We start from the raw sequence: 26,800 nt of genomic DNA on the forward strand, positions 1-26,800 counted from the left end.
CATGTTTGAAGTCTGGAGTGTTGGGTCTTCAGAGCTCTCTCCTATGTCTAAAGACAGAGTATTGGGGGAATCTTCTGTCCCCAATCTTGCTACTTTTAGACACAGAGCTTTTACAGGCCACAGGTGTCTCTGATTATTTCTAGTCCCTCCAGGAAGCTACTTTGTACCAATTCTAGATTGTTTGATTTCCTCTAATGTAGAGGTGTCAAACTCAGTGGGTCTTGGATACAAAACTCTCTAGTGCTTCAGAAACCAAATTAAAAGGCAATTGGAAAATGTTTAACAAAATGAATAAAAATACAACACAACATTGATAATGTTGTTCTGTAGTTTTAGTTGTGTCCAACTCTTCATGACCCCATGTGAGGTTTCTTGGCAAAGATATTGGAGTGGTTTGCCATTTCCTTCTCCTGCTCATTTTATAGATGAGGAAACTGAGGAAAACAGGGTTAAGTGACTTGCCCAGGGTCACACAACTGGTAAGCGTCTGAGGCCAGATTTGAACTCAGGAAGATGAGTCTTCTTGACTTCAGGCTCAACACTATTCTATATGCCAACTAGCTGGCCGACAATATCCCTTTTTTAAAGAGCATCATTATTTCCATCTGAGTTCTGACAGACTCACAACATGGCATGCGTTTTAGCTGCAAGATTTGGTTGTCTTATGATAGGTAGCAGGCACTTAAAAAAACAGTACAAGAATTGTCAGAAAACCCTTTAAAATCCATTTCTGTGAAGAAAACGTCCTTCATTTGTGGTGACAGGGAGTCTGGCATTTTAAAATAAGTAATCACACACATGTATGTTCATTCTTGACCACTTTTAAACCCTCTAAGAGAAGTGAGAGAGAATAAGATAAAGGCCAATATGTGCACTGAAATAAAGTAATTCAGCTGAATTGCTGAATTGCCAAAAAAGAGCCTTTGTAGAGTCAAATGAATAATTATAGTATCACATAGATACTCACTGTGTCTTAAGTGTCTGTGTTAGGTTGAAATGACCAGGACATAATTATGAAGCGAAGTTTCTTCTTTAGTTACTAATTAACTAGATTGTCTGGGACAAATTAAATCAATCTCTTCGGGGCCTCCTTTTCCCTCAATTGGTATAATGAGTACTTTGGACTAGATTGTTTCAGATATCCTTTCCACATGGGGATGGAAGGGAGGTAGGAAACAAGCATTTATTAAGCACATGCTATGTGCCAAGCTCTTTACAAACATGTTCTTGTTTGAGCCTCACAGCAACTCTGGAAGGTACATGCTGTTGTTATTTCCATTTTGTGGTTGAACAAACTAAGTAAGAGAAATGATTATTTCTCTTTTGTATTGATAACTAATTAATCAAGTTTTTCACCCTTTTCTGCTTCCTCATCCAGAAATTACCAGTGTGGGAAATCTTAGACTAAGACTTACTCAGGCCTAGATCTAATCAGATAGTAAAAGACATTCTAAGTTTGGGTTAATGGGAGGATTCTTGCTTATTGTGTTTACTTAGACAGGTCTGGAAAAATGTAGATTCTCTCTTTTGTATGACAGGTAATGTGGAAATTGAGAAGTCTCTTTGACCAAGACTTGGGTGACCCAAGTCACGTTCCCTGTTGTTGTTGTTGTTGTTTATCCTTCGTTCTTGAGAGGACCAATGACATCCGAAATGTGGTCTTTTTTTCTCTTTTTTAATTAATTTATTTTGATTTATCAACAATCACTTCCACGTGCTTTTGAGTTTAAAATTTTTCTCCCCCTCCTTTCCCACCTCCCTCCCCAAGATGGAGCACAATCTGATATAAGCTATACATATACATTCCTTTCAAACATTTTCATATTAGTGATGTTGTAAGTGAGAATTAGAACCAATAGGAGGAACCACCAGAAAGAGGAAACAGAACTCAACAGAAGAAAAAAAAGAGCAAATAGTATACTTCGATCTGCATTCAAACTCCATAGTTCTTTCTTTGGATGTGGTTAGTATTTTCCATCAGAAGGCCTTTGGAGATGTCTTGGATCCTTGCATTGCTGGGAAGGGTTAAGTTTATCAATATTAGTCATCCATAACGTGGCTGTTATTGTGTACAATGTTCTCTTGGTTCTGCTCCCTTCACTCAGCATCAAACCATACAAATCTTTACAGGTTTTTCTGAAGTCAGCGCTTTTATCATTTCTTATGGCACAACAGTATTCCATTACATTCATATACCACAACTTGCTCAGCCATTCCCCAATTGATGGACATCCTCTCAATTTCCAATTCTTTGCCACCACAAAAAGAACTGCTATGAATATTTTTGTACATGTGGGTCCCTTCCCATTTGTATGATTTCTTTGGGATATAACCCTAGAAGTGCTATTGCTGAGTCAAAAGGTATGCACATTTTTATAGCCCTTTGGTCATGGTTCCAAATCGTTCTCCAAAATGGTTGGATCAAGAAATGTGATGTCTTGACTTGCAAGTGAATTGGATTTCAGTGATGGAGGGCTGTACAAAGTCACCAGTCTCACTTTCTCCTCTGGAGCCAGCTGGGTCCAGTGGCTAAATGTAGATCAAGATGACTTGGAGATAGCCCCTTTGGGAGATTTGGCCTTTTTAAGTTAAGGTCTTTCCCAGATCTCAGTTTCATTGAGGCAATGTTCATCTGGTGATTAAGGCTAGGTAAGAAATAGGGCAAACAGTGGTTTTCCCTACTAAAAACAAATCAATCTGGAAGGGGAAGTACCCCCAAGACCCTGACTGGAATATAGCCCAGTCTCTCATTGTAATATTCATTTTCTCATTAATTGTTAACCAATCAGAGTTCATTACCACCCTTAATTAATATCCAGTCTTCCAAGGGTATATAAACTGTGAGCTCACTGCCATAAAGGATCTTTGGCATTCAAGAGTGTCACTGACCTCTTTTATTAATAAACTTATTGACATTATTAATAAAATGACTAAATTATATACTAAATTTACTAAATTTAAACTTATTGAACTTACTAAATACTAAATTAAACTATGTCTCTTGAACCTTTTAAAGGCCACACAAGGTAAACAGAGAAGTTAAATGACTTGCCTGGAGTCACACAGGGATTAAATCTGAGATTATACTTGAACTCAGATCATAGGCCCAGCACTCTATCCATCGGACTGCCCACCTTCCTTGCTGTAACTCTCTACTTTTTCTCCCTCTCACCCACAGTCTTACTGGCAATGAGGCACCTGGTTAGCCCACATTTCTTATCTCTCTTGCCAGAGATCCAATCAACTCTGCCTCATTACTCTTTCTGTCATTATCACTGTTAATAATGCCAATATTTGTGGTTTACTTTTATGTTGCTTATTTGTTACTATATGGTACTTTATGTATGGCATCTCATTTAATTCTCACTGATGGACTGTGAGATAAGTAGGGAAAGTATTAGCAATCACTCAGTCAACTAGCATTTATCAAGGACTTACGTATGTATCAGACATTATTAGAAACACAAAGACAGACACATAAACAGTTTGTTTTCCTTAGGGAGCTTATATTCAATAAGTAGGGACAGCATGCACACTTATAAGTATATATAAAATAAATTGTAGGAAAATTTGTGTGTGGGGGAGTATAGGAGGCATGTACAGCTTCAACTAATTAGGAAGAGCTCGCTGCCGAATAGGGGGTTCTTAGCTCCTTTTTTGTGTCTAGTGAAGTCTACAGAATCCTCAGAATGATCTTTTCAAATGTACAAAATATAATATTGCAAAGTAAACCAATATCATTGAAATACTGTTGCTGAAATATTTGAAGAAACAAGGTCAGTGGACACTAAGAACCGCTCCTGAGAAGGTGGTATTTAAGCTGTGCTTTGAGGAAAATTAGGTATTAATTAGGTAAAAATTAGGAAAATTAGGAAAATTAGGCAGAAATGTGGAGGGAAGGGCACATGGGGTGTGGTGGCAGATACTGAGTCTCAGAGAAGTTAGGTGACTAGCCAAGGGCCTTAGTAACTAATGTGTTATTTAGGAGAAATTGTTAATCAGGAGAATTTTTGTTGTTGCCGTTCATTACTTATTAGGAGAAATTGTTTTGTTTTTTTCCAAAGTGGGCACAGAAAAAGAGAGCTATGTTTAAACTTAAAGGAATGAAACTCCTTAGCTGTGTGACTCTGGGCAAGGCACTTAACCCCAATTGCCTCACCAAAAAAAAAAAAAAAAAGAAAGAAACTCCAGAGGAAGAATTTCAGGCACCTGGACATTAGATTTGATTTTAGTTGCCATCCTGTCTCCATGTAAAAAGAAGCCTCCCTTATTGTGGCTCCTGAAATGTAGGTGAATGTCTCAATTCAAATAGAAACAGGGGCCACTAAACCATTAGATAAGGATCTCCATATCCTGCACAGTGACACAGAAAACCATAGATTAACATTATCTATGTTTTATTGAATTTTTATTTATCTCATTAAGTTTTTCCAAGTGTCATTTTAGCTTGGTTCAGCAGCCCTTGGAATGATATGGCTGTGTATGTTTGACATGTCACCTTTAGGCTGCTTAAATTTTTTTTTTATTGATTTCTTTCTTTTTTTATATTATCTACAAATATATCTTTGAATAGGCTACTTTTTAATTCATGAAAATCTCACAGGATGTAGGCAACTGGGCAAATACAAGTCTTCAGTGGTTTGATTGCTGGATTTATTTATTGTGATTGCCAGTGGTTTTAAAAGCACCTTTTTTGGGCTTGTTTTGAATAGATAGCACCCTTCATGCTGATTTTTGCCCTTTGTGGTTACAAATATCCTATTAAAAATCCTCTGAAATGAGAATATGCTCACCTCATTATGGCTCAAACCACAAGCAGTCAATTCTGTTGACCAAGGCCAAGACTGTGGCCGTTGGCCGCTGGCAACAGTTAAGGTACTTTAACATAGCCCACTGCTGGCCTAAGCAGACCATTCCTAAGGCCTTAATTAAGTCTGAAAATAACTAAATTCTATTTCTCCAGGCTAGGTTATTTTCTTCAAGCTTTCCTGAGCGTAGATGCTGAAAGCTTTTCTTTTTCAAGATTGCCAAGTTAACTTAACTACCATTAGGTCTAATAAAACAGAAACTGACTTCCTGCATGACCCCTGATCTTCAAGAAGGCTTTTAATGCACATTAACAATTCGATTCAATTTAATTCAACAAACATGGATTAAATAGCAACTATGGTGTGAGAAAGGATTGTTTATAACTAGTATCTTGGGGAGAGTCAGAGACTCTCCTCTTCTAAACCCCTCATTTTAACAGTTCAGTTTTTCTTCGGAAGGACATTACTAATAATGAGTTTGCATTAATTCTCCTAGATCTTGTTCAAGGTCCCACCCTGGTGAAAGTTACTGTGTTCTACTCAGGCTTAGGTGGGATATACTTTCTTTCAATTGATCACCTAAAGTCGTTGGTGGTCTGATGTAGCATACTTTCCCTATGCAAGGGATACTCAGCCTTTCATTTTAATATAATCCACCTCCAATCACATTAACGATTAGATTTGATTACTGCTTGATGGACCACCTACTATTTTCAAGGGTATGCAAACTGTGAGTCTACCACTATGATTGTCTTTAGTCTAAGAGAGACACCAAATGATCATCCTTTTATCAATAACTTGCTGGCCTTATTAATAAAATGATTAAATTACCCAGAAACAATGTCTCTTTGGCCTTTTTAAATGTCAACATGGTAAGATACTAGGCTGGATGCTTTTTGAAAAAATGTTTTGCTCAGGCTTGAGTGGAATATACATTCTTTGAATTGATCACCTAAAGCTGTGGGTCTTCTGGTATAGAGCTACTTTCCCTATCCAAGAGATACTCAGCCCTTCATTTTAATATACTCTGATCACGTTAACCAATTAGATTTGGTTGCTGTTTGATGGGAGAGAAGTAGCTTCTTGGGATAGAACAGGGATGGTTTTGCTTCACACTGGGTCCTACTTAGAGTCAGATTTTACTTTTGGTCTCTTCAAAATCTTAGTCATACTTGTCTCTTTCCAATAGCCATATGGTTTCTTATGAGGAATAATGATCCCACTGTTTTCAAATCTATACCCAGAGATCCCTGTGGGCTATAGTCCTGTGTTATTCAGTTCTGGTAAAAAAAAATATGGAGAGAATTTTACATTTTTCATTCTGCTGAGATCATTCTCTTAAGTAAATAAAACCAATTTAACCTTTTGTGCATTTGTGCATACATTTAGAATACTAGAGAGGGATAGTGCTGATTTTGGCCTGACTTTTTTTTTGAGAAATGAAGATGAAAATGCTGATGGTTGACAACCATGCTGGTGGCTTACATTTATGTTGTACTTTCTCATTTGATCATTATAACAACTGTATGAAAAAGGTAGCACAATTCATTTGCATCTTGGAAATGTGGTAACTACTGTCCAGAGAGGAGATGTGACCTGTTCAAAGTCACACAACTAGGAAGTGGTGGAGGTGAGATTAGAACCTATCTATGATTTTCAGTTTGTTAATTTGTAGGGTGTTCAGACAGGCAGCTAGGTGGTACAGTGGATAGAATGTCAGGCCTGGAGTCAGGAAGACCCAAGTTCAAATCCTGCTTCAGACACTTATTAGCTGTGTGATCCTGGGCAAGTCACTTAACACTGTTTGCCTCAGTTTCCTTATCTGTAAAATGAGCTGGAGAGGGAAATGGCAAACCACTCCAGTATCTTTGCCAAGAAAACCTCTCAAATGGGGTCATGAAGAGTTGTATGAGACTGAACAACAACAAAGAGTGGTTAGACCTAGATAACAGCTTTGTTAACAGCATCACTGTGGAGCAGGTAAGACAGGAGATCAGGCTTGCTGAAATATTCTAAGCAGGAGCTTCTGAGTGTTTTTTTCCTTTTTCAAGTTGAGACACCTACATCCTATACATTGGAGGAGGAGAAGAGAGAAGGTAATGTGATCTAGTGGAAACAGCATTTGAAGAGGACTCAGAAAACCTGGTCTTGTCATTATAAAGACATCAGATATTCTCCTCTTTAAGCTGTTTCCTTATTCATTAAGTGAATGGGTTGGATGAAACAACCTCTTTGGGCCCTTCCAGCTCTAATATTCTATAATTGCTGTAAGAGTGATCTCAGAGATTAGGTATGTCTCCCAATGGTGAATGACAATTACTGAGACTCATCTGTGGCACTTTTCTGAATATCCTAAAGACTGGAGACAGAGAAAGATCACACCCACTCATGGCTGGACTGTTTCAGAGAGTGACTAGACATTTTCCCATTGATTGGTTGAAGTGATTGGTACTTTACATTGACTTCTGGGGCTGATAGGAATAAACATCAGTGAGACTGTTACCTCTGTCAATTCTGTCCAATGATCTAAAACCACAGGAGCTTACTTGGGTAGTTGCAGGAATCTGAGAACAAGGAAAGTTTCTTCCCCTCTGTGGCTCTGCCAGAAGGTAAAATTCTGTGCATGTTTTGATATCTGGCGTAAGACCACAGAGAAAGAATATTTAGAAATTCCCTGAATTATGTTTCTATTTATATTTAGGCTATAGGATTTGGAGCTAATACTTACAAAGGTCTTACTTAGTACAGTGCTTGGCATGCAGTGGGTACTACATAAATGCTTATTCCTTCCCCTGCCCTTCCCCTCTTAAAATCATCTTGTACAATCCCCCCTTTTTATGGCTGATAAACCTGATACCAAGAGTGTGATTTGCCAAAGTTCAACTAGTTGACATAAGACAGAGTTTGGATGGAAAGTCGTTTTAACCCCTGATCCTGGGGTCTTTCTGCTGTATCGTATTGCATCTCCTTTATACCATATGACTTCCCTGATTAGGTTATCAGAGTCCCATCGTTTAATATCTTGCTTCCTTTTGTTTTCTCTGGAATCGAGTGAGGGACCTGAAATACTCACATATACTTGGAGAGAACTGGCTCACAATTACAAGGGTATGGCTATATATATTCCCTTTGTCCATTGGCATGAAGCTCAATTACCGATGTATCTTCAGCCAGCTGTTGTTGGTTGGGCAGCTTCTCCAGGGTCAGCTGTTTCTGCAAAATGTCCAAAATTGTCGGCACCATTATTAGTGGAACTTTCTGCTACTCTCTTAAAGGGCTGGTTTATGCTTATGGCCACTTTAGTTAATTTCCTTCTCCTCTATACCTTGAGTTTCATGTCAGGAAAGAAGAACTGACACATTTTGTAACTTTTCCTATTTTCGCAGTCTCCTAATCTCAATTAGAAGCATAGATTTAAATCTTGACAGCTGGGAAGAATCTTTTGAAAATGACTTTGGTCAACAAATACTTGACATATTTGCCAACTGAAGACATAGGGCAAACAAGATATAACCAGCTTAGAATATGAACTTTGTTTGTAAAATCTTATGGAGAGGGGTAGTGGGACATTATAAAAGAGCATTAATCCATGAATCAGAAAGAAAGCAGTGGAAGGAAAATAAAAGGTTAAAGAAAGCTTGGCAAGAGATCCAATTAAATAGGTCGTCCCAAGGACACTCAAATCTAGAAGTAAAACAATAAGCAAAAGAAAAAGGGAAACACTCTGTGACGACTTCTATAACAAACTCTTTGATTGTCAATGACAGTGGAGCTACCATGCTTGACACTAACATCACTGTTTCTGTTGCACTTCTTGAGAAAGTATAGTTGGTAAAACAAATGACTACATTGGCCATGTCCAAAAATTTCTCTCTTTCTGTATTTTAAGTTCATCACATCTTTGTCAGAAGGTAAGTGAAAAGGATCAAAATTATCCTTCTACTAGAGATGTGAAAAAATTTGTTAAGCATCCTAGTTTATGAAAGTTTTAAAAATCAGATAATTCATTCTGTACAACTTTTCATTTCCTATTTCTATCCCATTAGCTACTTTCCTGGAGGAGATAATGAAATGTTTCCAATTATTTGAGTTTTTTTTAGATCAAGCTGAATTTGGAGATTTTCTTTTTTAGCTAAAGTAGGAGGAAATATGTAAGACTGGTAGTAGAGTTGTGAGAGAAGTGGTTGCCAAGGGATGGTACATTGTCAGTTCATACTTTGTTTGCTTTAAGGAAGTGATCTCTTCACTTGAAGCTCCCACAGCTATTGGGAGCAAAAACGTGGAAAAATGTAGATGGAAGAGAAATAACCAAGTGTTCATGCAAAAAGTCTGCTCTTTGAAATAGTTATAAGATCAATGATTCAGTAATATTAATGCTAGGGAAGAGCTGTCCCATCCTAGACAATTTTGTTTTATTATTTTATTTGATTTATTTGATTTTCTGACCTTATCAGGAATAGTTTGATCCTTGAGGACTCAACAGTCTTTTCCCTAAAATTTCTAAAGTAAACGAGCTGCTCTCCAAATCATGGGCATCTTCAAGTTTTTGAAAGGTTGTCTGTCATGTAGAAGAAACGTTAGATTTGTTGTCTGAAAAAGAAAAAAAAAACAAACTTCCTAACAATTAGAAGAGTTCAAAAACAGAATGAGCTGTCTCTGTAGGTCATGGGTTCCCTCTCTCTGGAGGTCTTCTGAGGCAGAATGGCCACCTGTCTGATACATTCTTTTGGATATGGAGGCCCCAGAGGTACCTTCCAACTTAAAAAAAATTCTGTGATTCCAACTTGCTTTGATGGTCAGTTTATACCCCAGAAAGAACCTTCCAACCTAGCCTGGGGAGTTTTGCATACAGCTGAATCTGCAAAAGTGGACATCTGATGGGCAGAAGGAATGCTGAGTGTGATGGACACTGAATTCTTGTGTAAAGGGTGGAATTGGAACTTGAACTTCTTGGAAGGGATATGTGTGGCTCTAGACATTCTTCAGGAGACATACATGGAGTGATAAACAGAAGATATATAGGAGAAGGTGGCTTGTGTACTTAATTTCCAGCTCGTCTCCCTAGAGATTGCAGAATATGCTCCTTTGGGTGACACTGGGCCTTCTCTCTTGGTTTGAACTGAGATTTCATCTCACTACCACCTAAAGAGCTCATTTACTCTTTTACATTCTTTCCTATATTCTAATCTATACGACTTCTCCAAATTCTCTTTGCCATTTGTTTGGGTAAATGGCTTTATTTACTATATGCTATTTGTGATTTTCTTTTGCATAACACTATTTAGTGGGTAGGAGCCAAGCTAGCAAGTGTAAGCTATAGGTTTACTCTCCTCCTTAACAGTGAGCAGGGAGTTGGCTTTTCTTCCACATCCAACAGCCAATATATGAGAGGGCAAATAGATACAATTCTAGACTGATAACTATCTTGGAGATAGGCGAAGCAAGGAGGAAGTGCCCATTCATGGCCTTTTTCTTACTTCCCACAAAACAGAAAAGTCTCCTTTGGAGAAGAGTGGGCAGATTCAAGAGATATCTTTATAACCCATCCATGAGTTGCATCTACAGATTTTGACAACTCAGGTGAATGTACATATCTCACATGGTCACACGTATTATACAACTGAAAACAATTAGGAATAAGACAGTGACAGAAGAGTCAACCAGTGTCAAGTAGAGAGGAATCAGGCATTGATAGAGGAGAACCCCAAGGTCAACTTCTTATACTTAATCATTTTCCAATGCAAGGATCCTAGCCTACCATTCACAATGACCATGGGGTGCCTGTTTGATGCCCACAGAAGATTGATTCTAGTATAGAAAGCATGGAAGGGAGCAATATAAGATGCAGCAGTAGAGTGGGAAGGTTATTGAAGGCCTTAAATATCAGACAAAGAATACGAATTGTTTTTAAAAAAGGTTGTGATGTCAAATTCTGGAATCTGACAAGGTAAAGATGGTCATGGACTATTATTCTTATGAGGATGTATTGGATTAGTTATTTCCTTAAAAACAACAACCTGTTGTGTTTGAGATCCTGTGAAATGATGATGGTGATGATAACAAATCATATTTATATATTGATTTATAGTTTCAAAGCACTTTTACATAGAGCATCTCATTTGGTTTTCACAACAACCTTGTGAAGGAGAGTCTAAATTTATTGTTTCAGTTTTACAGATGGAGAAACTGAGATGCAAGAGGTTAAGTTGTTTATTGAAGGTCACAGGGCTAACAATCAGAGAGCCTGGACCCTCAAACAGGCTTTCTAACTAAATTTATTGCCACTTCTTATTTTTATTTTTATTTTTAGGCAATTGGGGTTAAGTGACTTGCCCAGAGTCACACAGCTAGTAAGTGTCAAGTGTTTGGTCTGAGACCGGATTTGAACTCAGGTCCTCCTAACTTCAGGGCCGGTGCTCTATCCACTGTGCCACCTAGCTGCCCCCCTGCCACTTTGGATACACATTGCAATTTCCTTAGAAACTCCCACCCTTCTAGTGGTACATTGTTCAGGTATTTTTGAGTACTGTAGGTCAGAAAAGATACTTGCTGTTAGATGTTAGTTCCCTATCTGAAACTAATGCATAAGAATTAAAACAATATATCAGATCTCACGTCATTTTACAAAGTACCTTCAAAACTATCTTGTGTCATAGTTGTTGAAATGAAGTATCACTATTCTCATTTCACAGATGATGAAATTGGGGTTCATAAAGGTGAAATTTTGCCTGTGGTCAGTTACTAGTGTCGGAGTCAAGATTTGACCCTAAGTCTTTTTCTTTTTTTTTTTTGTGAGGCAGTTGGGGTTAAGTGACTTGCTCAGAGTCACACAGCTAGTGTTATGTGTCTGAGGCTGGATTTGAACTCAGGTCCTCCTTACTCCAGGGCCAGTGCTCTATTCACTGCAACACCTAGCTGCCCCAACCCTAGGTCTTCTGACATCCATCATAATTCTTTCTGCTGTACCATCACGATTAAACAAATAAAATGGGCAGTATTCTGTCACATCTTCAAATTCAATAGAATTTCGTATTCTACAATTACATTCATCAAAGGTGATTTCAGAGGGCACATGTGATTGAAATTTATTTGTCCAGTCCAACACAAAAACTGAGGAAATCAAACTAGTTTCTCTCAATCTTTGCATAATTGTTTACATCACCATCATTCTAATTTTGAGGAAAAATTTAAAGTAGTCATCAATACAAATTTCAGAAAAATGAGTCTAGGACATGCATATTGTGTGGGAATAAATGGACTATAACTGAATCACATTTGGTCCTGAACAACTTGTTGGGAATAAAATCACGATCCAGCTATTTGGCAGGACATTGAAATGATGAACATGGATTCATCAGTTCTAGCATTCTGTGCATCTGCAACTGCCACCATGATGATTGACAACAGATATGACTGACTCTAAACATGTTAGAGGGGCTTCAATGAGCTGACTCATTTAATGTGGAGAACTGTAGTGGGACCAGGATGATGCATGCTTATAGAGAACGCTATTTAAAAAAGACCCATTGTCAGAAATGATAGCAGAGTACTGTGTTATGAGTAACTGGGGCCGATCTTTGATCTCTGATGCAAAGTCTGAGATGGAATTAGGAGCACAGTGAGACATTCTGAGAAGTACTTTCTCTGGAATTGTCCTCTAAAATCAAGATAGAGTTATCTTGACCAAGGATTCTTGGTCACTCTCCATGGTGTTTTTAGCAGGTTATTAAATCAAGTAGTCTGGCTTGGACTATACTCCCTTGCAACCATATGTGTGTGAGAATCAGTTTCAAGCTATTTGACCGGGCTTCCTGTCCAGACAATTTTTGAATTGCTGTACTGTATTTAATGTGATCTATTTAAAGTGACAAGTACTTTTGCCCAAGAAGGCATTCCTCCATGACAGGCAACTCATGTAGACAGAATGTAAATACCTTGAATTAGGTATTTTTCTTAGGAATTTTCTTGGATTTCTAGTCAATTCTTCTACCCAAGCCAATATAGGATTCCACCTAGTAAGTGTGGAAGTTTAATGATCTGAAGAAGTAGGATTTAGGAATGTCTATCACATCAAAACCTGTGGAGCTGACACAATATATTTTGGAACCTGGAAAGTCAGATAGGTCTAGAAATCAGTAAATAAAATTTCTCTTTTAGGTCTGTAGACCATCAGTAGTCATAAACATTAAGCAAAAAACTCTGGTGCTGGATATATAGTGACATAAAAGATTAGAGTCTCACCCTTAGAAGAATCCCATTAGAAGCTTATGATCAGTCTGAATTATTTCCCAAAGTATAGAAAAAACTGGGAGATTTGAATGTTGAGTTGCTGTCATTAATGTTTGATACATTTCAGAGAATAGGAGAGTTGCCACAGAAAGTGTGGCATAATTCAAAGGGTGTTAACTTGGAAGAAAAAACCCCGGTGTCAAGTTCAGTCCCTGCTACTTACTACATGTATTTAATATATCCTACTTACATAAGTGACTATCCATGCCTTCATCTGTAAAATGAAGAGTTTAGATTAGATAATCTCTAAACTCGATTCAGATCTAAATCCTAGTATTAAAGAGATCAAATGTTTCAATTTTCAAAAAAGGGAAGGGATTAAGGTTTATAAACTGTGGACTTCAAGGGAGATGGTTGAGGATGAGGTCGTGTATCAGCTTGGTTCCACTTGGTTATCCCAAAATAACAAAAATTCAACAAAGTAAAAGAGCAATAACAAAAAACAAATGAGTTCACAAAGGAAAAAAGCAGGAGCAGTATTTCAAAGTTGAAAATAGGCAAATTTAAGCTTAATGTAAGGACAATAGTTATACAAACATATGATGAGTTGCCTAAAAAGGTAATAGGCCTCCCACTAGGCAGCTAGGTGGTATAGTGAATAAGGAGAATCTTAATTCAAATTCATCTGCAGTCTTTTCCCAATTGATAAATTAACAAAGGATACGAACAGGCAGTTTCAGAAGAAGAAATCAAAGCTACCTATAGTCATATGAAAAAATGCAAATTAAAATAACTCTGAGGTATCACTTCGTACCTATCAGATTAGCTAATATGACAGAAAAGGAAAATGATAAATGTTGGAGGGGAGGTGGAAAAATTGGGATACTAATGTACTGTTGCTAGAATTGTAAACTGAGCCAACCATTCAGGCAAGCAATTGGAACTATGCCTGAAGGGCTAGTCTGTATCCAAGGGGAGAGAGAGAGAGAGAGAGAGAGAGAGAGAGAGAGAGAGAGAAGAGAGAGAGAAGAGAGAGAGAGAAGAGAGAGAGAGAAGAAGAAAAAGGAGGAGAAGAAGAAGCAGCAGCAGCAGCATTTTTTCATGTGACTATAGATGGGTTTAATTTCTTCATCTGAAAACTGCCTGTTAATATCCTTTGACCACTTATCAATTGAGGAATGACTTGTATTCTTATAAATTTGACTTAGTTATCTATATATTTTAGAAATGAGGCCTTTATCAGAGACACTGATTGTAAAAATTCTTTCCCAGATTTCTGCTTCCCTCCTAATACTGGTTGCGTTGGCTTTGTTTGTGCAAAAACTTCAATTTAATGTAATTGAAATTATCCATTTTTGCATTCATAATGTTCTCTATCTCTTGTTTGGTCATAAATTCTTCCTTTCTTCATAAATCGGACAAGTAAACTATTCCTTGCTTTCCTAGTTTGCTTATAGTATCAGCCTTCATATCTAAATTACGTACCCATTTTGACTTTATCTTGGTGTATGGTGTAAGATGTTGGTCTATGCCTAGTTTCTGCCATACTGTTTCCAATTTTCCCAGCAGTTTTTATCAAATAGTGAGTTCTTATCCCAGAAACTGGAGTCTTTGTGTTTATCAAACCAATGGATTACTATAGTCACTGACTACTGAGTCTTGTATACCTGACCTATTCCACCGATCCACCATTCTATTTCTTAGCCAGTACCAAGTATAAAACTGCAATTTCTAAATTTAATTTCTGACAAATGAAGTACAGCCCTGATAAGCTCTAGAGAAATTTTGTTGAGTGTTGTCAGGAAACCTGAGCCCTCATCCACTGTATTTTTTCAATAGAATGGGGAATGGGGGTTTGGCATAATGCCATAGTACATTAGAACTGGAAGTGATCTTAGAGATTATTTCCTTCAGTTCCCTCATTTCAAAAAGAGTAAAAATGGGACCTAGAAATTTTTTTAAAAAAAGACTTGTCCAAGGTTATGGGGCCAGTTAGTAGTAGAGCTGGGACTAAAACCCAGGTCTTCTGAATCTCACTTCAAATACACTTTTGCTTTTGAAAATTATATTCATTGCAAAAATATCTTGCCAGCAACCAAGCTGTGATTATGAAAATCTGAGCTTGTTGTGAAGGTCATTTCCGTTCTCAATACTACTGAGGGTTCTGGGATTATGGTCATGACAACAGTGACAATGAGAACATCTCATCACAGTATTGTAATTAATGATCAAAAAGCACTTTCCACACACCCTCCCAAGAGCTCTGTGAGGTAGGAAGTAGAAGTCTTAGAGCTGTTTTCCAGATGAAAAAATTGAGACACAGATTAAATGACTTGTCAGAGGTCATACAGCCCACATTTATATAAATAAGGCTTTAAGGTTTACACATTTCTCTTTACAACAATCCTATGAGGTAGTCATGATAGTATTATTAGCCTCCTTTAATAGATAAGAAAATAATAATCAGAGAAGTTAAGTGACTTTGCCAGAGCGCCTAACGACACAGAGCTGGAGTCAGGATTTTGATTCAGAATTCTTGATTCCAACTCTACCATCCTTTTTAGTATGTCTTGTTAGTTGTTAGTAAATGGAAGCAGTAAAGTCTGGATTCAAACCTACATCTCTCTCCCTCCCCACTGTGTGTCAAATGGGAAAAGAATTAGTAAATGGAAGTGACTGTGGTGACTATCTCCAAGTTCAGTGCTATTTCTTTTGCTCCTGTGTGTTTGTTCTTTCCTGAGCTTAGGTGAATGAGTGTTAGAGACAGATCAGACCAGGTTTGAAAGGTTAAAATAGTCCTCAGAGTTTCAGCAACTGGACTCCATAACAGGATTTGTAGTAGCAGTAGTAATAAAATCCAGAAAGTAGCCAGATCTGAGGAGTGTCTGGCTTGACCCAGCCCAATAAGGAACAGCAGCTAAGATATTCTACCTTGGAAATGAGGTAATCCTTGCCAGTAGAATCCCACATTGTCGAGGAGAATGTTTTGTAACCAATACTTTAAGTTTGAGGCCATTCCCCTAAAAAAGCACTATAATAGAAGATTAATTGGACACCTATTTTATACCAATCAGTAGTAATTAGTTTGATATGATTGCATAGGGGTAGTGATTATAAGTTCTGTATATTAGGCCCCAGAGCTATGAATTGCAGATTGTAAGTTCGCTTCCTTAATCATAGAAAACTAATGAAAGGACCTCCACCTTTGTCTTTGTCTTGTTACGGTAACCAAGCCCAGAGTTGCAGAGGTGACTCAATGACATGGAAGATCCCCAAGCTATTTTTGTTGCCCATCCATCCCTTGCTATCCTTCAATTGCCCAACATGGGGAGATGGTTATGAGCGTTTGGCCAAAAAGTGAGTCTATTTGCCATCCTGACACCTGTTTTTCTACCAGCCCATTGGCACACATAAATGTTTTGACTTCTGCTTATCAGCCCAGCCCATGGGTCTGCTCATCTGCTTAGTAGAACCTCCTGAAAGGTCAAAATAGGTCTGTCAAATTCTGCTCATGAGCTTGTTTGTCAGCCAATGGGATTCTGAATTTTGTGTAGACCCTCCTGAAGAATCAGGGTTGAGAACTACCAGCCAGTGAAGCTCTGTATTTCATTCTGCCTCTTCTGTATCATATAAAACTAAGGCCCCAGAGGAAGGGGGCATCTCAGATCATGAGGGAGATCTGAGGTCTTCTTCATTAGAGGGGGCCATGGACTGTTTAATGAATTGACATTGGTTTGGAGCTCTGCCTCAGTGGTTTTTCTTGAAGATTGGACAATTGTGTACTTACAGTCTGTGTGCAGGGTGGAGAGTGGGCTCCCAGTTTGGGAGGTATTTTTACTTTCTTGCTACCTCTTCTTAGTAAAAATCCCTTTATAAAAACTAATTCATATTAATTTATAAATCAGTAATAGAATAACTGGTCAAATGATTTTTTGGGGAATATATGGGTAGGGAGGTCATTAGACACTAATATAATATACTTCTTAACCCCCCTCATGGTTACCTGTAGTTATTTCTAGGGGGAGAAGTAGTGATCTCTGGATCTACTCTCCCAGCTCTCACTTGAATAAATAATCAGGTTAGGCACCTAAAGGCTACTGCTGCAGTCAAATGTTTGAAAAATGATGGTGGTAGTAGTGAATTTATAGTGAGTCAAACACACTCTTAATAGGTACCAGAAAGACAGATGGTTTTCTACTTGCTACAACAAGGAAGTGTTGGGGTAGGATTAGGTTCTTATAATTTTGATTCAAGTTAGTAACTGGATTTGCAGCTAGGTGGCACAATGGATAAGCCCTGACCCTGGAGTCAGGAGGACCTGAGTTCAAATCCAGTCTCAGACATTTAACACTCACTAGCTGTGTGACTCTGGGCAAGTCACTTAACCCCATTGCCTAGCAAAAAACAAACCAAAAAAAGCAAACTTTTCTCCACCCCAACTTTCTCATGTTTTTCAGAAGAACTTCTGTTCTCCATATTTTGGAGCTTTTAAATGAAATGCATGTGTGTATTCTTTTTGGGGGCATACAGCAGTAGAGTCTTTGGCTGGGCAAGGAAGGGAAAGCCTGGTAATAAACCACACAAGAAATCGTGTAGGTCAAGATGACCCACTAGTACAACTGAGCATTCTACTGCTGGCAGGGAAACAGTTTGGTCAGAAAATAAGGATAATACATAGAGTATTACAATTAATCTAGAAAGTGTAAGAAAAAAAGCTTTTCAAATGTCCCACATTGTTCTGAAGATAAATTATTATTTTCTGCCAAGCCTGGATTATATAAATCTGAATATAGTCTCTGTGCATACTATGAAACATTGTGGAAGAAAATTAATGAGAAAAGAGAACAGTGATAAAAACATGAATAAAGTATTTTTATTTTTTTAATATAAAAAATATTTTCATGTAATTTTGTATGAGCATTTTGGGTGCTTTGTTTTAGTACATGCCTCAATTTTGTTTCTTCTTTCCTCATTTTGCATTTTTAGCCTAAGTTCAGAAAATCTCTATTCTTGCCATGACTGTAATAAGAACAGGATGATAATATAAGAGCTGGGAGGTACTTTAAAAAACATCTAATGCAATATCCTCATTTTGCAGATTAGGAAACTGAGGTTCAATGAATGGAGACGTGTTGAGCACAACTAGTTCACTCGGCTACAGAGCCTACCTAGGACCTAGGATTTACCAATCACCTGAAGAATCAAGACCATCTTTCACTCTGAGCACGCACTGCTGAGGCGGGAGAGAAGACGGCAGCAACTCTGTTTATTTTTAGCAAGGCACTTACTTATATAGTAAAATAACAGGAACTCTTTCTCAAGTTACAATGACGTATAGCCCATGCTGTGCTCAAGGACAGTGCATGCACAGTCCGTGCACTTACCTACCACCAATCACAAATACACTGTTAATGACTAATGAGTAACTAGGGAAGTTAGAGATGCATAGGACGGAGCAGGGAACCAGGCAATCTGTACACGGACCAGCACCCGAGAGGGGCCTCAGCCCTTCAGTGAGATCTCGTGAACTGTCTGCGGCCCTCTACATCCTTACAGATCCCTAACAGAGACGTCTTATTCAAGGTAACATGGGCAATAAATCTTATAAAAATGAGGTAACCCACGTTTTCTGACTTGCAAGTCAGTGCACTTTCCTCCTGCTACTTTGTGAAAGATGAATACCTAGTACTCTTACTTTCCATTTCAAATGGGGAATGTAGACTGCGTCACCACTAGGCACTCAGAACTCACTGACTTTGTAAGGATTTCACAGTGTGGCAGAAATGGAATTGGGACTAGATCCCAGCTCCCCCAAGTTCTCATTCTTGATTCTTTAGGCCACATTGACTTTCACCAGAAAGTCTACCTTTAGGTAAAACTGCTTTTCCTAAATGTCTTCCAAATCATCTGCCCCATGTGAGAGATTTTCCTTTCAGCCAGACCTCTTTCACAGCTGCTGTTATTTACTATCTAAATGCTCCTTTCCCCCAAATGGGACTCTAGCTTAGATGTAATTCTGCTTTATATTTTGTTTACTTTTTTTTCCTGGTGTGTTTTCACTCCCTTCTCCTCACCCCAAACACATGTTATCCATTAACAGGTCTCCTTATCTTGCATACACACTCATGTTTACTGCACCAATTTTCCATGGTAAGCCACAAGATACCACCTTATTAATTGGAGCACAAATCATGCTGGGTTACAGCTCTTCAAGATCACAGACAGGAATACACAGAGCCATGAGGTAAGGGTCTTTCTCTGCTTCTCCCTCTTAAGCCGTTGATTGCATTCAAAATTTCTAGTCAATATTCTTTGCTGAGCTTGTATCAACATATGAGCTCATTTTTAGGCAGCCTAAATTTCTGATGGAGGCAATTCCTCTGCATTAGCACTCCTGGAGATTCCATAATCAATATTTTATAATGGCTTCTTCCTGTGGGCAATAGAACATACTTGTCCCTTTGCTTTGTGCCATATTTACAGGTGTAGCAAATTAATTTCCTTACCTCCATCAGTGACCCAGCAGTTCTTTTTTTTTTTTTTTTTGGCAATTGGGGTTAAATGACTTGCCCAGGGTCACATAGCTGGTAAGCATGTCAAGTGTTTGGTCTGAGGCCTGACTTCAGGGCCGGTGCTCTATACATTGTGCCACCTAGCTGCCCCAGACCGTGTACTTTTCTTAAGTGCGTTTCATGTTCTATAAGTGACCCAATACATTGAGCTGTGGCCAGATGGGAGGAGATTCATTTTGGCTTCAGGTGATAAAACTCTAAGGGTCAATAGGGTCAGGTGAAGTTTTGTTTTATGTACAATATAGTAGCAACCTGTTTATGCTTGGATGCCAAAGGGAAAGAGCTAGAGAGAAGAAGGAAGGGGGAAAATGGAAGATGCAGTCTCTACTACATTTACTCTATTACTTTTTTTTTTTTTTTTTTTTGCTTTTTGGTGAGGCAATTAGGGTTAAGTGACTTGCCCAGCTATTAAGTGTCAAGTGTCTGAGGCTGGATTTGACCTCAGGTCCTCCTGACTGCAAGACCAAAGCTCTATCCACTGCGAGACCTCGCTGCCCCCCTGTATTCCTTTTTGTCTCTAAGTATCTGTCTCTGGTGATTATTTCTCTTTGTTTTTCTTTCCCTCTGGATCTCTGTTTTTGTCTCTATTGAAGTATCTTTTCCCCCCTATCATTCAGTCTTGTATTTACTCCTTCAACTTTCTCTCCTTATCTTTCACTGTCTATATCTCTATACCTGATTTTCTTTTCCACTCTGTTTCTCTCTCTTTGACCCTATTTGCCTCTGTGTTATTCTTTCTTCTTCCCTTCCTTCCTTCCTTCCCTCTTTTCCTTCCTTCCTTCCTTCCTTCCTTCCTTCCTTCCTTCCTTCCTTCCTTCCTTCCTTCCTTCCTCTCAATGTATATCTGTCTGTTAATCTTTGTGTCTCTCTGCATCTTTCTCCCTTTTAGAATCTGGATCATTTTCTTTTGTCTTTAGTTATATAGGACCTCCTACTCATAAATCAGCAAGTACATATTGTACACTAGTGGGGACTCATTCAGTGATGATGACAAACAGACTTAGATTTCTTTCTTTCTTTTCTTTTCTTTTTTTTTTGGCAATTGGGGTTAAGTGACTTGCCCAGGGTCACACAGCTAGTAAGTGTTTGGTCTGAGGCCAGATTGGTTCTCCTGACTTCAGGGCCGGTGCTCTATCCACTGCGCCACCTGCCTGCCTGCCCGCAGAGTCAGATTTCTTGACAGGGAAGTAACAAACCCACAAATCAGTTTTTTTCTTATTAATGTATATAAATTAATTTTAAAAACAACAATAAAAGAGGGGTTATGTGTCTGTGGTGATATGATTTTCAACCTTCAGGAACTGGCATCAGATAGATGAGAAAGGAAGCAAGGTGAATTTGTTAGAGCAGGAGTTTCTTCCTGCCATTCAGACCAACACTGGGCCTTCACGAAGAGGGGTGAGGGCAAGGGAGTCTTTTCTCCCTCTCAGTCTCTTTCTTCCTCTGCTCCTCTGACAGAGGCTGATAAATGTGGCATTCATACATAGTTTTATATTAAGACAAAGAACATGAACCATCTGCTCTTGGGCACAGAGTGAAAGCAAGACCCCTGACTGCCCAGGCAAGTAGGCATGACTGAAAAACCCTGCTTACCACACTGCTGTTACTCAGAGATATCAGCTCTAGACCAGTTTACCAACGTGAGGTCCTGCCAGTGGAGACTGGGCTGGAGGTGGTGGGCCTTCCTGTGGACCTTATATATAGCAGTCTTCTTACTCCTCTTCTCCCTTTCTTTCTTTATCAGGGAACCTAAATATCATCCTTCCAGGTGAGAGTCTATCCTTTCCCAAATTTCTTCTTCTTTCTGAAAAGATAAACAAAGCAATGTGGCTTCCAAAAATAGGGAGTGGCAAACACCTGGAGATCTCCTGTGGTTTAAGTGGGCATCTGAGCAGTCAGGGATACTGCTTCAGATTTTCAGATTTCTTAATAAGCAGTAAGGAAAAGGCCTAAGAAACTAGGGACAAAAAGAGGGACAATAGCCCTTCCCCTCAAGTTGCTTATGTTCTACTGGGTAGGGAGAGCCTAGGAAGATTTTAGGAAATAGAGGGCACAGATAGAATTTTTCTTCTGAGTGTGTGTGTGTGTGTGTGTGTGTGTGTGTGTGTGTGTGTGCGCGCGTGTGACAGTAATTCCAAGGTGAGTCTGCCTGTGCAATTCCTGGAAGGTGTGCACTCTGGCCTCCTCTTCATGCTTCTCTTGAGTCTTGTATTTGAAAGTCAAATTTTCTGTTAAGTGGTCTTTTCATCAAGAATGCTTAAAAGCCCTCATTTTGTATAGTTTTACTTGTGAAACATTTAGAACACTTCTTTTCTTTTGGCTTTACGACAATATGATGTTTTAGCCAGCAAAAGTGCTACAGATGAGATAACCAAGGTTGAATGTAGACTTTGCTACTGTTGTCCGTCCAAAGGACTTTTAAAAAGCGCCTAGTGTTTCAAAGGGTGCTACCTGAGTATACCTTTAAAACCAAATTACTCTGGGCTTCTGTTGAATGGCCAGTAGTAGCCCCCAGCCCAAGCCTCTGTGGCTCATTGTTTAGCTTTTGATAGCTTAGAACTACTGTAAATAGCAATTGTTTTCCTGTTCTGGCCAGAAACTTTGAGACTCTTACCCTCCCACACTGATATTTTTGTGGGTAAATTAGGCCCTCTTTTGTCCTAATTTTTATCTAGCCCTTAGTCATTAAAGGGGCTTTGCCTCAGACAAACTGAGACCTCCGAAAGACTTTAATTTAGAAAGGCCAAAGACATTCACTTGTCTTGGGCACATAACCAGTCCATTTAGCTTTGTCTTGCCACTGGACTTTGGATGACTCTGGAGGAGAGAGTGAGGCTTATGACTTTTGTGGAGCTCTAACTCACTTAAATCCAATTCACACACAAGTCAAGACGTTACCCTCCTGATATCATTGGTTAAATAACTTATTGATAGTCAAATAACTATCACCTAGCAACACTGGGATTCAAATCGATGTCTTCTGATTCCAAGTTCAAATGTGCTTACCACTATACTAGGCTGCCTTTGGCTTTAACTAGAGTTAATGGGACATGAAAATATTTGGTGTTTGTATGCCTGATGGCCCAGGATTATGCCCATGGGACTTACCTGAGTAGGCAGCATTGTAGACCAGATAAGCTGATTAAAGTTGGCTGCCTATCCAGCCAGGGAGGCTAATTTTCCAGTGGTTAGTCAACCCACATCCTGATTTTAATTCAATCAGGTACTGATCGCTATCCCAGGATGATGTGTTTTCTTCTGAATCTCTGGGAGAGCTGCATTTCAATAGGAAGGTAAATGTGTCTGTGCTAGAGAAGGTAAAGTTTCAGGTTGCTGCATTATTCAATAAACATGGTCAGTTAGCCCAAGTAGGTGATTAGCAGTGAGGATTAGCTTTTAGGCCAGTGCTTAGGTCCCATTTATCTAAAAGACTGCCTAATACCAGCATATTTGCTCAGCCTGGCTTTGGGATATGAAATGTGAAGACACTTTCATTTATTAATGGCAGAAATCAAGAATAAAGATCGCTTGTGAGCCAGGACCATTATCTTATCTGCCATTTGTTTCCCATAACAAGTGATTATCCCTTAGTAGAAGCTCAGAAAGTACTTTTTGATTGGTTGATTGAGAAACCATAACTTAATTAGCTTGCGGAACAGGAGTGGAAATACAATTCATTAATTTATTCATTATTCTTCCCTGCTCTGGATAGCCCCATATTTTAGATGGTATACATATGTTATAAGGACATACTTTATATTATAACAAGAGTTTGTAAAATATCAGAGCTGGAAGGGGCCTTGGTTAAGTGGTCTGGGTGAAGACGAGTCTCTTTGCCCAAGAGTGTTGACATAATCAAAGTCAAGTTATTCCCCACCCCCAGGCCTCTCATTATAATATTCATTCTCTCTTTAAATGTTAACCAATCAGAATTGATTTTCAACCTCAGGAACACCCCCTTTTCTAAGGGCATTTTAACATTCAGTAGCTTCCATGCAGGGTCTTCGCTTTTTGAGAGAACCACTGATTTAGATTTATTATGTGCTAGCCTAATTAATAAATTGATTATTAATTACCCAGAAACTCTGTTTCTCAGGCTTTTCATTCATCTCAGTCAGGATGAGCTGACATATATTTTAGCCTCTTAGGGTACCTGCCCTGACATGGGGAGATTGTGATTGTGCAGAAGCAAGCAAAGATTTTCCGTCCTGAGGAGCCCCATCCCACTCCCCAGCCCCCATGTACCTGCTAAGTAAGGGATTCATTGGGGTGCTGTCATGGGTGTCTTTATATCCTGTGACAAACCACATCTGACTCTGCTTGAAATAGGTCTGGGAAAGACTTGAGCTTAAAAAGCATCCAGGGCCATCTCCAGTCCTCCTGATCTGTATCTTGCCACTGGACCCAGATGGCTCCAGGGGAGGGACTGAGGCTGGTGACTTTACACAGATATTTGTAAAGCACTTAGCATAGTACCTGTCACATAGTAGGTGTTATTTAAATGTTTATTTCTTTCTTTCCTTTCTGGCACAAGAAAGGAATTCATAAATTGACTAATTTTAATTTCAAAACCCCTCCCATAGTAGTTCACTTACAGAGGGTGAGATATCAGCTCCTGCAGGTAAGAAAGGGAGGTTCCTGAAACTCTTGCTTCCTTCTCTCTACTACATAGAGCTTTGAGTGATATGGAGATATGGACATATTTCAGCAATACACCTGTACTGATCCCTCTAGAACAAAGGTTTTTCACTTAGGTTTCATGAATTGTTTTAAAAGAATAGTTTGATAACTACATATCATTAGAACTGGTTTCCTTTATAATTCCTCTATATCTTGTCTTATGCATATAAAATTATTATTGTGAGAAGAGGTCATAAGCTTCACCAAACGGATAAAGCAGACTATGACATAAAAGTAGTTAAGAACCCCTGTCCCTAAAAGAAGAGATAGCAGTAAGAGGGTAACCACTATTATCCAGTCATGGCTCAGGAATATAGGGCAGGAAGGGAACTGAAAGAAAGTATAATGGATGTTACAGGGTTTGGGGTGATAATGTTGGCTATTCTCAACTACTGATAGAATACTCTTTGTGTCCACAGTGAGATGTCTGAGAGAAATCCCATGAGGGATGCTCTGGTCCAGTTGCGATGTCACTTCACATGGGATTTACCAAGGGAAGACCTTGATCTACCTGATTTAGAGGACAGAATTTTGCAGGAGATTACCTTCCTGGGCACAAAATTCAGTGTGGGAATATATAGCACATTGGCCTATGTAAAGCACCTGAAAAGACAAAATGAGGAAGCCTTGGAAAGCTTGAGAAGGGCTGAAGAATTAATCCAACAGGACCATGGTGAACAAGCAGAAATACAAAGTCTTGTGGTCTGGGGAAACTATGCTTGGATCTATTATCACATGGGCAGACTCCTAGAAGCTCAGACTTACCTGGACAAGGTAGAAGAAAGTTGCATGGTGCTTTCAAGTCCCTCCCGCTATAGAGTGGAGCTTCCAGAAATTGACTGTGAGGAAGGGTGGGCCCTACTCAAGTTTGGAGGGAGGTATTATGAAAGGGCCAGAGACTGTTTCCAAAAGGCTCTTCAATTAGAGCCAGACAACCCTGAATTTAACACTGGATTTGCGATTGTGATGTACCGTCTGGATAGCTATTTCCAAGGGGATCCTCATAGTGTTTCTCTGGAACCCCTAAGACGGGCAGTCAGACTCAATCCAGAAGATGCTTATATTAAGGCTCTTCTTGCACTGAAACTTCAGGAACAAAATCCAGAGGAGGGAGAAAGGTACATTGAAGAGGCTTTAAAAGCCAGATCATCACAGCCCTATGTCTTTCGCTATGCAGCCAAATTTTACCGAATAAAAGGCTCCCTAGAGAAAGCTCTTCATTTTTCCAAACTCGCTTTGCAGGAAATACCATCATCTGCTCTCCTGCATCACCAGATGGGACTTTGTTATAAGGATCAAATGCTTCAGATAAAAAGAACTCTAAAAAGCCATCCTCAAAGGAGAGAACTTTTTGACAGAATAATTGCATTAGCCTTGCGTCACTTTAAAAAGGCAATCGAGTACAAGCCTCAGTTTGTGTTGGCTTATATAGACTTGGCCAAAATGTATGCAGAAGCTGGTGACTATACAAATGCAGAAGAAAACTTCCAGAGAGTATTGCACATGGAGCAACTTGAGGATGTGAGAAGGCAAGAGATCCACTACTATTATGGCCGCTTTCAGGAATTTCACAGGAGGTCTGAGGATAATGCCCTCCATCACTACTTGGAAGGATTAAAAATAGAAAAAGAGACATATGTAAGGTCCCTTCTTCTAACTGCTATGAGGAAACTAGCTGCAAAGCAAGTTCGTCAAGGTAGAGATGATGTGTAGTATTTACTTCTCCTAGATTTTGTCCATGAGAAATGTAAGAAGTCAAAGAATTGTGAAGCTCAGAGATGAGATCCTGGGAATGAAGAATCTATGGACACCCTGTGACATGTAACTGAGTGCACCAAGTTTGTTTGGGAAATCTGTCTCAATGGTCAATCAGTACTTATTTCTTACAGTACTGCTTTTAAAAGTCTTTGACACAATAGGATCAGCCAGACTGCAACATCTCATACAACTATGCATAAAAGAAGAAGATAGAGCCAAATGTAGTGAAACCTCAGGTAGTCTTGGAGAGCGACACAAAGGAAGCACATTTCATATTCATTCCTCATCTGTTAATTCTCTGCTTCTACTATATTAAATGTTATGGGTTCATACATGATTTTATTCCATATCTGCTATGGGTTCTTAAATATTTGCAGTTTTGATATTTATTAAGTTTGAACAAAAAATAAAAAAAGAAGTGTGCAAATAAATAAGAATGAATAATCAATCAGCCCCAACATCCAGTTGTTTATTGTGGATTAAGAAAAAAAAAAGTAAGTTCAATGCTATTCACTATTCTAAAACTTTTGGGAAAGCATTGTTGTTGTTGAATCATTTCATTCGTGTCCAACTCTCTGAGACCCCATCTGGGGTTTTCTTAGCAAAGATACTGGAGAGGTTTGCCATTTTCTTCTCCAGCTCATTTTACAGATGAGGAGATAGAGGCAAACAGTGTTAAATGACTTGCCCAGGGTCACATAGCTAGTAAGCATCTGAGGCTGGATTTGAATTCAGGTCCTCTGACTCTAAGCA

The 26,800-nt window shown here is 38.9% G+C and overlaps 1 protein-coding gene across 3 annotated transcripts; it reads left to right on the forward strand.

The window, feature by feature from the left end:
• The first annotated feature begins 18,183 nt into the window (after positions 1-18,183).
• On the forward strand, positions 18,184-26,495 carry LOC110192725 (protein IFIT1 homolog B-like). Of its 3 annotated transcripts, XM_078151008.1 has the most exons (4): positions 18,184-18,620; positions 19,138-19,281; positions 22,833-22,902; positions 24,709-26,495. In XM_078151008.1, exons 3-4 carry the CDS (start codon positions 22,853-22,855, stop codon positions 26,000-26,002), a joined length of 1,344 nt encoding a protein of 447 aa, XP_078007134.1. In that variant the 5' UTR covers positions 18,184-18,620; positions 19,138-19,281; positions 22,833-22,852; the 3' UTR covers positions 26,003-26,495. The 3 variants fall into 3 exon arrangements, with proteins under 3 accessions (XP_078007134.1, XP_020819729.1, XP_020819730.1); XM_020964070.2 differs by lacking the exon at positions 22,833-22,902 and having other exon boundaries at positions 18,187-18,620; XM_020964071.2 differs by lacking the exons at positions 19,138-19,281; positions 22,833-22,902 and having other exon boundaries at positions 18,191-18,620.
• Positions 26,496-26,800: the final 305 nt, after the last annotated feature.

The sequence above is a fragment of the Phascolarctos cinereus genome, unplaced genomic scaffold, assembly GCF_003287225.1.
Source record: "Phascolarctos cinereus isolate Bilbo 61053 unplaced genomic scaffold, phaCin_HiC Scaffold_3;HRSCAF=262, whole genome shotgun sequence".
NCBI classification, from domain to species: Eukaryota; Metazoa; Chordata; class Mammalia; order Diprotodontia; family Phascolarctidae; genus Phascolarctos; species Phascolarctos cinereus.